Source organism: Neofelis nebulosa, chromosome 7, assembly GCF_028018385.1.
Source record: "Neofelis nebulosa isolate mNeoNeb1 chromosome 7, mNeoNeb1.pri, whole genome shotgun sequence".
Classification (NCBI taxonomy): domain Eukaryota; kingdom Metazoa; phylum Chordata; class Mammalia; order Carnivora; family Felidae; genus Neofelis; species Neofelis nebulosa.
In genome coordinates, this window is record NC_080788.1 from 138,302,611 (window position 1) to 138,317,113 (window position 14,503).

Genomic DNA, 14,503 nt, shown 5'->3' on the forward strand with positions numbered 1-14,503 from the left:
CCTTCCCTTTCTTTCTCTGTCCCTGATCATCATATGGGGTCCTCATAAAAGAGGGACAGCCGGGTCACAGCCAGGGAGGGGGGTGTGGCAACAGAAGCAGAGGTCAAGGTGGTGTGGGGAAGGGGTTTGTAACACGAAAATCAGCGTCCACATAGAATGCTTCATGGGAACACAGTCACACCGTTCATTTACCGTTCCCGGCTGCTGTCATGCTGCGGTGACAGAATAGAATGGTTGTGACAGAAACCGAGGGGCCTGCCGTGCCTAAAATTAGGCTTCTGTACTACCTGGTTTTTCCAGAACAAGTTTGCTGATCCGTGCCCGTGACCACAGACCACACCGCCTCCCCTGGTCCCTCTCAGCAGTGCCTCTTTGGGACAGGCCGCCTTGGGACAGGCTTTGGGACAGGCCGCTCTGTCCCGGGAGGGACACCCTGAGTCATCACGTCCGGGACCCGGATGAAGTCACCGAGGAGCCTTCCTGACCTCCCACCCCCACAACGTGGCCGTGCCCGGGGACGTCTCCCTCCTTGCTGCTTCCACAGCAAGCTTTGGAGTATTTATGGTGAGAGCTGACAATTAATAAGCACCTCGTGCATGCCAGGAGCCATTCTAAAGCATTTCAGGGAGATGAATTCTCTCATCCTCACGACAGGAGGGAGCCGTTCCTTAGAGCTGAGCGTGTGCTGCCCCCAGAACTAGCTCACCCACCCATAGGCCTAGGACGTGGGTGCTTTTGTTACCCCCATTTTATAGATGAGGAAACTGAGGCTCATAGAAAAGCCAGCTAGCCCTAGGTCACAGAGCTGGCGAGTGGCGAAGGGGGATAGATGGAATCAGGCCGTGTGCCTGCGGGGCAAGGGCACAGAACCCAGAGCTCAGCCCTGACGCCGGACTGCAGTCACCTGAGGGCAGGACCGCCTGTTTTCCGACTCTGGCTCTGTGCTGAGCCACAACAGGAGCTCGAAGTCTGCTTGGGGAACCGAGGTGGAGAGAAGGAAGAAGCAGAAACTGAGTATGTCTTTCATCAGATGGCCGAGGGGTCTTGCCAGGGTGAGAGGGTGAAAGCCCATAAAATGCTATAGATGTGCGTGGGGGGCATGCGGCTTCCTACATTGAAAACCTACTTGCTCGTCTATTGAGCTGGAAATCATCCTGTGGGGAAGCCTCCCCTGGGCCCCTGGCCCAGCCCCAGGAGAGGGGCCGTGGGCTCACAGCCAGGACCTGGAGCGAGGCTGTCCTGCCCCCCGCCAAAAGCGGCGGCCCCCATCTGCCACCCCTGTCTGCCCCACGAGAAAAGGGGAAGGGCTCATGGGAAGACGACAGCTCGGGGACTGAGCCACCGAGGGACGGGGATTGTATCACGTCTGCTCTGCCTCTCCCCTGTGACTCGGCCTGGCAGGTGCAGGGGCCTCTCTCCTCGGTCCCACTGCCCGGGAGCTGACCCTGCCACACCCCCATCCCCAGCTGCTCACAGTTTAATCCCAGTAAAAGCAGCTCATTCTTTCCCTGGCTGCCGGGTGCCCGGTACCGTGTGCACAAACCGTGCTCTTCCCGACAGCTCTGCAAAGATCGTTTCATTATATCCACTTTGCAGGCGAGGCTCAGAGAGGATAAATAGGATGATTCCACGAAACCTCTCCTGAACCCTCCCTTCCCTCCCCCTCTCCACTGCTACCGCCTGACCTGCGTGGTCGCTGCCTCTCTGTCTTACATTGTATGTGTTTGCTTTTGCTGAGGTGTTATTTACATGCAGTAAAACCATAAACCCTCAGCGGACAGCTCAACGTGTGTTTCCATTTGTGTATATCTGGGTAACTGCCGCTCTGACGGAGATAAGAGAACAGATCCATCATCAGCCCGGGAAGCTCCCTCCATCAGTCTTCTGGTCTCCCACCGAATGTCACTTCTCCTCCGACTTCTGTTTCTACGGGTCCATTTGGCTTCTAGGATGCGGAGAGACTGGGAGGACACACTGTGTCCTTTTTTCGCGTCTGGCTTCTTTCGTTCCACATCATGTTTTTGAAATTCATCATGTCTCTGGCTGAGTAGAGTTCCACTGTATGGGTGTACCACAATTAGGTTTTGTTGACAGATGTCTGGGTGTCTCCAGCTTTGACAATTATGAATAAAGCGTCAGTGAGCACTCAGATACCTGTTTTCATTTCTCTTGGGCGGACAAGCTAGTTATAGGGTAGTGCATGCTCGACTCTATAAGGAACGGCTCCCTCCTGTCTCCCTTCTCCCTCCCGATGTCCATGAGGGTTTCCAGGCCTGCAGTGGGGCCGGGGCTCAGATCCCAGATCTGCCTCCAGCGCTGAGAACCTGAGGCCAGTCACTTCGCCCACTGTGTGGACTGGGGATGATAATCTGGACCTCCCCCAGTTCCAGGGAAGGTTACGGGAGACATGGGCCATGGAAGCCCAGGCTCCGTAAATATTATTTCCCTTTCCTTTCCCGCTCCTGGCAATGCAATGCTTGTTTTAATGGCAGGCAAAGAGAAATGAAATAATTCAATGAGACGGCTGGGAACCAAAAACAAACCTGTAATGCCCGAGGTTGCGAAACCCCCCCACAAGAGACCACCAGAGTCGTAAGTCAAAGCCAAGCGGCAAGGGTCGTTTATTGTAGGTTCGAACCTGGACCTCCGCGCACTCGTTGCCAGTGACGCTAAGAGGCCCCGATCAGGGTTGGTACAGCGTTTTTATAGACAGAGACAATTAGCATCGGGGAGGTTTCAGGTTATGAGGGGCCTGATTGGTTGATTTTAAAGTAAAGACATTTGTTGTTCTCTGATTGGGCGTCCTTTGTCTGTCCTTTGGCGGGAAGTCTTTGTCCGTTACTTGTGGCGGGAGAGAAAGGGGGAAGGGGGAAGGGGAAGAATGTGTTAAGCAAGCAAGATTACAGAAGCGAGAAAATGCTGGTTAGTAAGTATTTCCGTAATCTTAGGGTGTAGCAAACTAAGTCTAGAAAAATTTAACGGTGCTCACATCGAACAATAGGCAAGACATGCAAAATTTTAAATTCATTCTCTACAAACCGGCTCCAGAAACGCAGTGAGAAGTCAATGATTGCCATCCCACTTACCCGGGTTCTCAGGGCCCTGTATTCAACTTTCCACTTTGCAGAGCGTTGGGCAATTAAGATAAACAAAGCTAGGTCAACACTGCCTTCTGTGAAGAAGGTCTGTGCAGAGCAAACAATGAGGACATGTATTTTCAGCCTTGCTCTGCCCTCTTCCCTCCACCTGTGGCCTTCACTGGGCTAAAGGGGGAAGCAGGTGGGGAAGGGTCTGCTAAGCCACTTGGCTCAGGTGCTGGAAGGTGGGGAGATGGGATTAAGGGACCAGTGCCCTCCTGTCGTGGCTGGAGCCTAGGCTCATGCAGGGGGTTGAAAGCAAATGTTTTTGCACACACACGCACACACACACATTACCACCATCCCAGGAGACGCTGGGGCTCCCCTTTCTAGTATGCAGACCCTTGGAAAAGAGGACGGCCCTGACAGAGTCTGGGACAGTGTGGACTTTGGTAGGAAAGGCCCATGGGATTTGGGGACAGTTGGAGCCAGCCTCCACTCACCGCAAACAAGTTCCTCAACCCCTCGAGGCTTCGCTGATCTTATCTGTAAATGGAGATTGGGACTCCAGGGTCTCAGGGTGGTTGTTAGGGTCAAATAAGTGAATAATTGGAAAAGATAGGCAAATAGTGAACACTCAGTAAAAAGAGATTCCTCCTGTCTTCGTCTTTCCCTCTTCTGTCTTGGTCTTTGGTTTGTTTTGATCACAAAGAAGTAAGAGAACAAAGTCATTCAGAGTGTACTGGATAGAGTAAGAGATTACATATGTAGAAACGAAAGTATATGCATAGAAGGTTCTGGAAGGAGGGAAACCAATGATTATTTGGGATCACACACTTCCCAGCTGGCGTGACTTTTGCTTCCTTCTGTATATTCTTCTGTATTTATGTTTTCGCGAGAATGGTTTGCATTCATGAAACAGTTAAAAATGCCTTTTGATTTAACAGCCACACAGAAAGATGCTATCTTTATATACGTGACAGTTTCTGGCAGAGTCTTTTTTTTTTTTTTTTTTCATGTGACTTCCCCAGAATTTCTCTTTTCCCTCTTTGGCTTTCCTCCCAATGCCCTTGCCTCCAGATGTCAGCCTGACAGAGTGGAAAAGCTTCCGCGGTGAAGTCAGACAGCACGGGGCTCAGATCTTAGTCAGTTGTTTACTAGCTGTGGGACCTTGTGAAGATGACTTAATGTCTCTGCGAGCCCAGCAATAAAATAGAGATCGTATCTACCTTACCGCGCTTTGGGGAGGTCTGGATGAGATGGCTGTGTAGGTCCGAGCACACAGAAGCTTCTCAAGGCAGAGGGTGGCAGCTTTCCTCCTGTGCCATGTGTTAGGTCACAGTCCTCATGGATATGGCCCCTGGCGATCCCACAGCAAGCCTGTGCAATAGTCACTGCCTGCTATCATCTCGTCTGCAGATGAGCAACCGAAACTCTGAGAATTTAAGTGACTTGTCTAGGTTTGCCCTGGAAAACCAGCAGTGCTCCTTCTCCCCTGGATACGACAACGAGAACGTGATGTACCTTACCGCCATGTCCTATTTTGGCTTTGACTCTGGTGCCTGGACATGTTTTGAGGTCTGTGTTTGTCACATACGTGTCCTCGTTCAGTTTATACTATGCGAGCACCCTCTAACTGGAGATTGGAGGCCCCCCGGGGATAGGCATCTCCATGGCTGGCTTTCAAGATTTTCCTGTTAGCCTCATTAACCAGGAGAGACCCTGGAAAATCCACTATTTTGGCATCTAAAGAACATTTTCCAGATGCAAAGCCATCACCCACCAAAACCCTCGTTCAGATCTTTTCTCAAAATTCTTAATTGTGTGTCGGCCATCCGGTCAACTAGGGCAGGTTGGAGCTGTTCTCTTGAATCGAGGGCAGCCATAACTCACAATGACATGGGTAATAAAGGCTTTAATTACCCTAATGGGCTGATGCATCCTGTTAGGAAAATTAAAAAAATAGTACTTCCAACTTATAGTTATTTATAAGTTATACACATGTGCAACTGTCCTGATGCATTATTGGCCTCGATAAAACAAATAAAAATAGACATTTTAAAAAGTAGAGAAAAATATTAGTAAATTTTACACTATTTTCTCCTGTATGCCAATAAACCCATTGGATCCATCCGGGCACCCCTGGATTAGGCAGGGAAAGTCGTGCAAGGCTGTAGATGTCCAAGGCATCACAGAGTATAGGAAATTCCCTGGAAATCCACATTGACTTTAACATGAAAGATACAAAAGGTGACTTTACTAAGCTAAAGCCGGGGTGTAAGATTGGTCAAATCAATGGTAACAGATTTGAGAGCCTAAATTATTTTCCAGAAATGTGAGCTTGTCAGGACCCACCTCAGCCTGACCACAAGCTTCCCTTGTTGTTGGAGGATCTAGCCATTTCTCAGAGTTTGGGCACAGAGCCCAGCCTATCAGGACAGCTCTGGTACTCACCTGTGTTGGCCCCTTTGCCTGGAACATTCTCTCCCCCCCCCCCCCGCCCCCCGGGGAAATCTCATGGATCTGCCCTCCTACACTGTGACACAATGTCCTCGATCTGCTTTCTTCCTCATGACACTTATCACTACCCGACATGATGTTATATATCTATAGTTACATTGTATATTACTATTTGTTAATTGTACTATTCGTCCACTTGCTAATTTGTTTATATCTGTCTCTCCCACTAGACTATGTGGGCATGAACATTATTTTGCCCATTGCTGTATCCCCAGGTCCTGGAACAGTAACTGGTATACAGTAGGAGCTCAAAAAATACTCCTTGCATGACTGTCTGAGTGCAATGAAGTCAGGAATAATTTGTTTTCAGTACCATGTTTCCCCCTTAAAACTGAGTTTTATAATTTGGGTGAAATCTGAGGTCTGAACTCTAAAGACAGTTGCAAACACTTAGAACATCTTTCTTGCCAGAGTGTAGCCCCCCTGAGAGCAAGAACCATGTCTGATTGTTCTTTTTTTTTTAATTTTATTTTTTATTTCTTAAAAGTTATATCCAAATTAGTTAGCATATAGTGAGACGATGATTTCAGGAGTAGATTCCTTAATTCCCCTTCCCCATCTAGCCCATCCCCCCTCCCACAACCCCTCCCGTAACCCTTGGTTTGTTCTCCATTTTTATGAGTCTCTTCTGTTTTGTCCCCCTCCCTGTTTTTATATTATTTTTGTTTCCCTTCCCTTATGTTCATCTGTTTTGTCTCTTAAAGTCCTCATATGAGTGAAGTCATATGGTTTTTGTCTTTCTCTAATTTCACTTAGCATAATACCCCCCAGTTCCATCCACGTAGTTGCAAATGGCAAGATTTCCTTCTTTTTGATTGCCGAGTAATACTCCATTATATATATATCACTTCTTCTTTATCCATTCATCCATCGGTGGACATGTGGGCTCTTTCCATACTTTGGCTATTGTTGATAGTGCTGCTATAAACATGGGGGTGCGCGTGTCCCTTCGAAACAGCACACCTGTATCCCGTGGATAAATGCCTCGTAGTGCAATTGCTGGGTCGTTGGGTAGTTCTATTTTTAGTTTTTTGAGGAACCTCCATGCTGTTTTCCAGAGCGGCTGCACCAGCTTGCATTCCCACCAACAATGCAAAAGAGATCCTCTTTCTCCGCATCCTCGCCAACATCTGTTGTTGCCCGAGTTGTTAATGTTAGCCATTCTGACAGGGGTGAGGTGGTATCTCGTGGTGGTTTTGATTTGTATTTCCCCGATGATGAGTGATGTTGCGCATTTTTTCAAGTGTCAGTTGGCCATGTGGATGTCTTCTTTGGAGAAGTGTCTATTCATGTCTTTCGCCCATTTCTTCACTGAATTATTTGTTTTTTGGGTGTTGAGTTTGAGAAGTTCTTTATAGATTTTGGATACTAACCCTTTATCTGAGATGTCATTTGCAAATATCTCCTCCCATTCTGTCGGTTGCCTTTTAGTTTTGCTGATTATTTCCTTTGCTATGCAGAAGCCTTTTATTTTGATGAGGCCCCAGCCACGTCTGACTGTTCTATGCCGAGTCTCCAGCCAAAATCACTAGCTGTTGTGACCACCTCCAAATCCCAGGGGCGTATTACAAGAGGATTGGGGGGTCTTTCTCCATCTCATAGCTACAGCTTCTGGAACACGTGGCTTCCAAGGGGGCAGGGAAAGAAAGAATTGGAGAGGACACACTGGTTCTTAACAGCATTGGCCTGGAAGCCACACACTTCACCTTGCTCCCTGTCCATTGGCCCCCATCCTGGACATGACCCTCACCTAACTGCAAGGGAAGCTGGGAGGTTAAGGGAAGCAGGTAGGTACTCGTGAGTGCTTACTGTCCCAGCCACACCCAGCTTCTGGCACAGTGCTTGGCACACACACATATATAACAGCCACTGAATAGATATTTGATGAGCGCATTTAAAATCTCTAAATTTCATACATTTCATGCCTAAACCCTTCTGAAATGATGACTTATTTTCTACCAAATAGTTTGGTAATTCCTTTTTTGAATTGTAGTTTATCCTTTTCTTTTTTAAAAATTTTTAATTAGTTAATTAATTTTTATTTTTGAGAGAGAGTGCGAGTGCGCAAGGGGCAGAGAGAGAGAGAATCCCACAAGATGCAGGAAGAGAGGGAGAGAGAGAGAGAGAGAGAGAGGAGCCCAGAGCGGGGCTTGAGCTCACAAACTGTGAGATCATGACCTGAGCTGAAGTAGGAGGCTCAACCTACTGAGCCGCCCAGGCGCCCCAGGTTATTCTTCCTCTGAGTATAGTTGACACATAATGTTACATTAGTTTCAGGTGTACAACCTGGTGATTGGACAAGTTTGTACATTATATGGTGTGTTCACCACGAGACTGGCCACCACATTGCTACTAGGATGCCATTGACTACATACTTCGCGCTGTGCCTTTCCTTCCCGGGACTTCTTCGTTCCAGAACCGGAAGCCTGTGCCTCCCACTCCCCTTCACCCATTTTGCCTATCCCTCCGTCACCTTCCCTCCGGCAACCATCAATTTGTTCTCTGTGTTTATAGGTCTGTTTCTGCTTTGTGTGTGTGCCTTCATCTTTCCAGATGGCACTTATAAGTGGAATCATAGGGAATTCATCTTTCTCAGTCTGACTTAGGTCGCTTAGCCTAATACCTTCTAGGTCCATCCATGTTTTCACCAATGGCAAGATCTCCTCCTTTTTGTGGCTGCATCACATTCCAGCGCGTATATATAGCACATCTTTCTTACCCAACCGTCTAGTGATGGACACTTAGGTTGCTTCCGTGTCTCGGCTATTGTAAATAATGCTGCAATAAACATACAGGTTTGGTGATCCTTGAGGATTTCCCTTTTGTGTAATGGCTTTTTTAAAAGGCGTATTTATTTTGAGAGAGAGAGAGAGAGTGCACATGCCTATGCATGCCTAAGTGGGGGGGGGGGGGCAGAGAGAGAGGGAGAGAGAGAGTCCCAAGCAGGCTCCGCCCTATCAGTGCGGAACCCAGTGCCAGGCTCCGTCTCACGGACCATGACATCATGACCTGAGCCGAAGTCAAGAGCCGGACACTTAATTGACTGAGCCACCCAGGTACCCTGATTCTTGAGCATTTTCAATTCTCCTGAGCTCAGGGCAGTTTGGAAACCAGTGTCCAGGCATGATTTTCTAAGTCATGATTCCAGACTGAAGTGTAAGCCTCTGCATGTCTGAACATGGAAATGAATCACCAAAAAAAGGCTTTTTGTATTTTCCCCCTGCAACTTCAAGCACAAGGTATTAAAAAAACATCGCATTGGGAAGGAACTACCTGTCTGTGAGCCCCTAAGACTCTACCAGATTGGGCTTCCCGGAGCCCCGGGATTAGGTGGTCTTGATCTGAGGAAGGTGCTGAATAAAATGCCTTCCATCTACAACTTAAGATTTTCTATGTCTTGCCCCAATTTCTTTCTTCTTTCGCTTAAAATTGGGGTTAGTAAGAGCCCCTGAAGGAAGCCAGTTTATATTCTTGATCATTTGTCTAGAAATGTGCAGAAAGCGTCTCAGCATATCTTTCCGGATGGCTTTCCCCCTCGGATGCCAGGAGCACCGCCTTGACCCTGTGATTGGCATAAACTTTTCAAAAATTATTTTACCCTTTTGAAGTGTACTGATGGGTTTTGTTATATCTGTGGTGCGTACGTGACAATTTGAAATATTCGCTCACCCTTATCTCTGTGGGTTATCCCACCCTTTCATGGGATGTGAGACATTCAGGAAGGTTTCACATACTCAGCGTGTGAGTTCGCACATATATCCGCACGAACACGCACGTGGGGTTGGCACCTGACATTCTGAGGGCCGTGGAATTCACAGCCACTCTGCCTTTGTAACCAGGGAAAACGGGCCTGCTTCCCAGTAGGGACAGTGGGGAAGGGTATGATGGAAGAAGAAGAGAAGTGACTTATTTTTCTCCCAAATTCCCTACCTCTGGGTTTCATGTCAAGAACATTAGCAGTCGCATTACGTTAAGTGAAATAATCCAGACGGGGAAAGACAAATACCGTACGATGTCACTTATGCGTAGAATCCTAAAAAGGCGAACTCCTAGATCTGGAGAGTAGGACTGTAGTTACGAGGGTCTGGGGGGTGCAGGAAATGGGGAGATGTCACAGAGTACACACTTCCAGTTATAAGATGAGTAAGTTCGGGGCTGCGGTGCACCACATGGTGACTAGAATTAATGACACTGTATTGGGCACTTGGAATTTGCTGAGAGAGCAGATCTCAAACGTGCTCACCGTCCTCCGACCCCCCAACAAAAAGATAACTGTAACTCTGTGAGGTGACGGCTGTGGTGATCATTTCACAATGTATGGGTCCATCCCAGCGTCCTGTGGTATACCTTAAACACACGCCATTTTTGTTCGCCAATTACACATCAGTAAAGCTGGAAAAGTACATTTTAAGAAAGACTAGGCCATTTCAGTGAGTCTTATGTCCTGCACAGACTATAAACCGACCCTAACAAAGAAGCTAATTGATTATTCACAGAGGACCAGCGCCTTTTCCTTGGGGTGCTCCAGAATCCCAACGGCAGTCCACAGATGACTGAATGGAAGTTTCCAGAAGAGGGAGGACTAAGTTGGGCGTGGAGACCCTACTAGAGGTCTGGTCTCCTTTTCTTCTGGGAGGCAACACTTTTCAGTCAACTTGAAGTTCAGTGGGTCCGTGTTCTGGCCCAAGAAATGTAGAAGAAATGCTGAGCATCCCTTCTGGACTGGGGGAGGGCAAAGCCTCTGAGTGATTCTGGAGTCTGTTTTCTCCTCACAGTGGTCAACGTGGGGGCCTCACGCTGAGATGGGAAGCCACGGCAGCCTGGATGGCTGGATCACTTCGTGAAGGACAGACGCTCTGTGGAGTTCCTTACACCGAGAGAAATGTGGTCCGTAAGCCACTACAGTTGTAGAGGTTGTTTGTTGCTGAAGCGTAACTTAATCTGTCCTGACTCCTACAGTAAGACACAGATACTTTGCTGATGCCACTTCATGCTACAGCCTGGTTCTTCTTGTGACCAGAGAATTCCTGTTATAGAAAGGGCCACATTAAAATAGTAAATCCCTTCTTCGCCCGGAAGTGAGTGGGGTTATTACTTTGGGTTGCAGCAAACCAAAAGTGGGTACGAGAATCCCGTATGTTTGATGTAAAGTGAGATTGTAAGCCTCATCGGTCCGTTCGTGGACGTATGAAGTCAGCTTTTACCTTTTTATTTTTAAAAACATTTTTTTAATTTTTTAATTTTTTTTTATTTTTTACTTCAGCCGTTGTTTATTGACACAGGTAGGCTCTATAGCAATAGGCTGGGAGGTGGCTGCAGTAGTGGGGAAAATGGAGGGTGGGGGGCGTGTTTGCCTGCAAACAGCTGAGTGGAGTGTAGGAACACAAGTGCACAGTGCACGACAAGGGGAGCCTGAGGGGGATGGGGGAGCAAGGAAGGGCCTGGGCCAGCCTCCTTAAACTGGAACCACTGCCCTATGCCACAACCCTTGCTGGCGGTCTCTCGATGCCAGGCCAGGGGTGGGAGTTGTCTGGGTATCCATTTTCTATAGGAACTGGATGGAATACACAAAAAGGAGATGCAGGAGCGGTTGCCCTCTGTTAAGCTCTGGGGCTTCCAGTCCTGCAAACTCCCTTCATCTCTGGCTTGGGTGGGGTCACATGATGTGCAACCCAGCTCTGGGTTACCTCACCCGAACAGGGTCTTAAAAAAAAGTCATGTTTCAGAGGCGTTAATCTTCTTCCCTAGCATCCCAGCCCACCAGTGCCACGTTACAACCCCCAAGTGAGCACTACAAGCATTGCTGGCCTAATGGATGGGTTGGGGGAAGGGGATGGGACGGGGCTGGAGAAGGGGCTCTTGGGGCCTGTCACGGCACGGGCACGACACGCACGGTATTGGTGAAGCCGGAGCCAGGGCGCCACCCGGTCAGCACAATGACCACATCTCCCTTCTTGAAGAAGCCTCGGGCCTTGCCGACATTCATGGCCAAGTTCACCCGAAGGTCCACATCCTCAGCCCAGGCCTCCTGCACGGGGTCCTTACACACCACGGGGAAGATGCCGCGGTACAGGTGGGCCTGGCGGGCAGTCTGGTGATTCCGAGTCACAGCAATGATGGGGGCGCGGGGGCGGTGTCTGGCCACCTGGTGAGCAGAACTGCCAGACTCGGTGAGGATTATGGCCCCACTGCAGCACTTGAACGAGGCCTCCACGGCGCCCACGGCGGTGGCTTCGGTGGGGTCGCTGGTAATGGGCGCCAGGCAGCGGCGTTCCTCAGATAATTGCAAGTGGTAAATGGCAGCCTCTGCCTCACGGGCAATCAGGTGCTGCATGCGAACAGCCTCCAGGGGGTAGTCCCCTTTGGCGGTCTCTCCAGAAAGCATGATGCAGTCGGCTCCATCCAAGACTGCACTGGCCACATCACTGCCCTCAGCCCTGGTGGGACGGGGCTTCTTGATCATGCGTGCCAGCATCTGCGTCGCACAGATGACAGGTTTCCCAGCTCGGCTGCACCTCCCAATCATCATCTTCCGAGCAAAGAAGACCTTCTCTGCGGGAATCTCAACGCCTAGACCACCACGAGCCACCACGATCCCATCGCTGGCTTCCAGGATTTCATCAAACCTCCGAACTCCCTCATGAGTCTCGATTTTGCTGATTATCTTGATGTTCTTTCCTGTTTCTCCCAGGACCTTTCTAACTTCATGGACATCAGATGCCTTGCGGATGAAAGATGCAAACACCATATCTACATCCTGCTCTACCCCAAATTTCAGATCCTGGATGTCCTTTTCTGACACAGCAGGCAAGTCCACAGCGGCCCCAGGAAGGTTCACGCCCTTCTTGCTCCCCAGGGAGCCACCATTCTCCACCTCTGTCGCCAGGAAGTCAGCACCCTTCTCTTTCACCAACAGAGAGATAAGCCCATCGTCCATGTAGACCTTGCTGCCCACTTCCACCACCTTGCAAATGTTCTTGTAGTCCAGCCGCAGGACGTTCTCATCACATTTTTCCATGTAGGCATCGTCCAAGGTGATCTTGACAGTGGCTCCTTTCTTCAGCTCTACCTCTGCAGTGCCGCTGCCCTTGATGAGCCCAGTTCGGATCTCAGGTCCTTTGGTGTCCAGGGCCACAGCAACCGGCCGGTAACGAATGGGGTCAGAAGCAAAGCTTTCCGTGGCTGCACGCACAGTCTTGATGGTCTCAGCACGGTACTCATGAGTTCCATGAGAGAAGTTCAGACGAGCCACATTCATTCCAGATTTAATCATCTCTTTCAATATCTCCACAGATCGGGAAGCCGGACCGATGGGACAGATGATGCCCGTGTTACGGGCCGTGATGGGTGGCGAGTCAATGTCCAGGCGGCACATGTGCTCCAAGAACGTGTCAGCCATGGCTGCGTGCAGCTGCTGGGTCTGAATGAAGGCAGTGCCGACATCACTATGGGGCTTTGACATGGCTTCTGAGGTCCTGGGTCCAGGGGAACTCCGGCGCGGTCCCGCTCGAGCTGCAGTGCGGCTGCAGAAAGGCCTGGACGCTCGCGACGCGACGCTGATGTGCCCAGCTTTTACCTTTTTAGATAAGACTCAACGTTCTTATATCTGAAGGTGAGATATTTCAACTTTCCTGCGTGCTAGTTACAGATGACATGGCTGAAAATGTGAGCAATTTCAATCCCTCTGGCATCTCCTGACTGTGGTTCCCTCAGTAACTGGAAGCCTCTCATAAGGCAAGGGGCCTGCTCAGCTAACCAGGGAACCAATCTTGGGGAGAGACGTGCTCACCCAGGGATCTGATCACTGCAACACTCCTTGGGCCACGCTTGTGTTTGAGACATAGATTTTGCTGATGGGTGTTGAGAAACCTGTCGTGGTTATTTTTTGATGAGGGCAACTCAGTTCCGGGCGTGATGTGTTTTCTGTGCGCGTCTAAGAATGGAGATACTTTGCCCCCATGGTTCAGACTGCAACTGGGTGGCTGGTACCTGAAGACGGATTTGGTCAAAGGCTAGCACTGCTGGAGGGCCAGCTTCTAAGCAGATGGCCAGTTGGAGATGTTGGTTTGTAGCCCCTGAACTGTTACTTGTAAAATAATTGAGCAAACTGATAGGGAAATATCAACTATACATCTTACGGGGTTAATCAACTTGGCTCATGATTAACGTCCTACGACGCGCACGTAAGAACCGTGTAGGGGGCGAGCCGGTGAATACCCACTGGCATTGTTCACAGAAATAGGGAAAAGCAGTTGTCAGGGAGGGAGAGGTAAGGTCAACAGACTGCAGTGCAAATCAGGAATCAACAACACGGCATTTAAGCCAGCCCTCTTAACTTTGGCCACTCACCCTGCCGACATTAGTGATTCCTAAACATTTGCTGCTGGTTCAGGTGTATGGCAACCGGCCTCAGCTGGAGAGTTGCTAAATAGATCCTCTGTGACTTTTCCAGAAGCCACCTAACCTCAAGTCCGATATACTTGAGATTTTGGAGGGGAAAAAAATAAATTAATAAGCCAGCACGCAGGAAAGTTGAAATATCTCACCTTCAGATATAATAATGTCTTACCTAAAAAGGTAAAAGCTGAATTCATCTGTCCTTGAACGGACACATGAGGCTTACGGTCTCATCTTACATCAAACATCGGGGATGTTTATACCCATGTTTGGTTTGCTGCAAATCAAAATAATAACCCCGCTCGCTTCCAGACCACCGAATCCTCAGAAACACCAGAGGGGCGGCAGGCCTGTGAATACCTCTGCTCTGCATACGTCCTCCTAAGGGGGCTGCCATACCTGCCGTTTCCTGCTCCTCGGATCCAATGTGCATAATGTCATCAGTGTTGTGGACCTGCGCGATTATGTTTCCGATAGTCCAGAGTCATCGTCCAACATCGACGTGACTT

At 49.2% G+C, this 14,503-nt stretch overlaps 1 protein-coding gene across 1 annotated transcript; it reads right to left on the reverse strand.

Annotated features, from left to right (window-relative positions):
- Window positions 1-10,843: 10,843 nt before the first annotated feature.
- LOC131517694 (pyruvate kinase PKM-like) lies at window positions 10,844-13,160 on the reverse strand. Its single transcript, XM_058740181.1, has one exon. The coding sequence runs from the start codon at window positions 13,057-13,059 to the stop codon at window positions 11,467-11,469; it is 1,593 nt and encodes a 530-aa protein (XP_058596164.1). The 5' UTR covers window positions 13,060-13,160; the 3' UTR covers window positions 10,844-11,466.
- Between the last annotated feature and the right edge of the window lie 1,343 nt (window positions 13,161-14,503).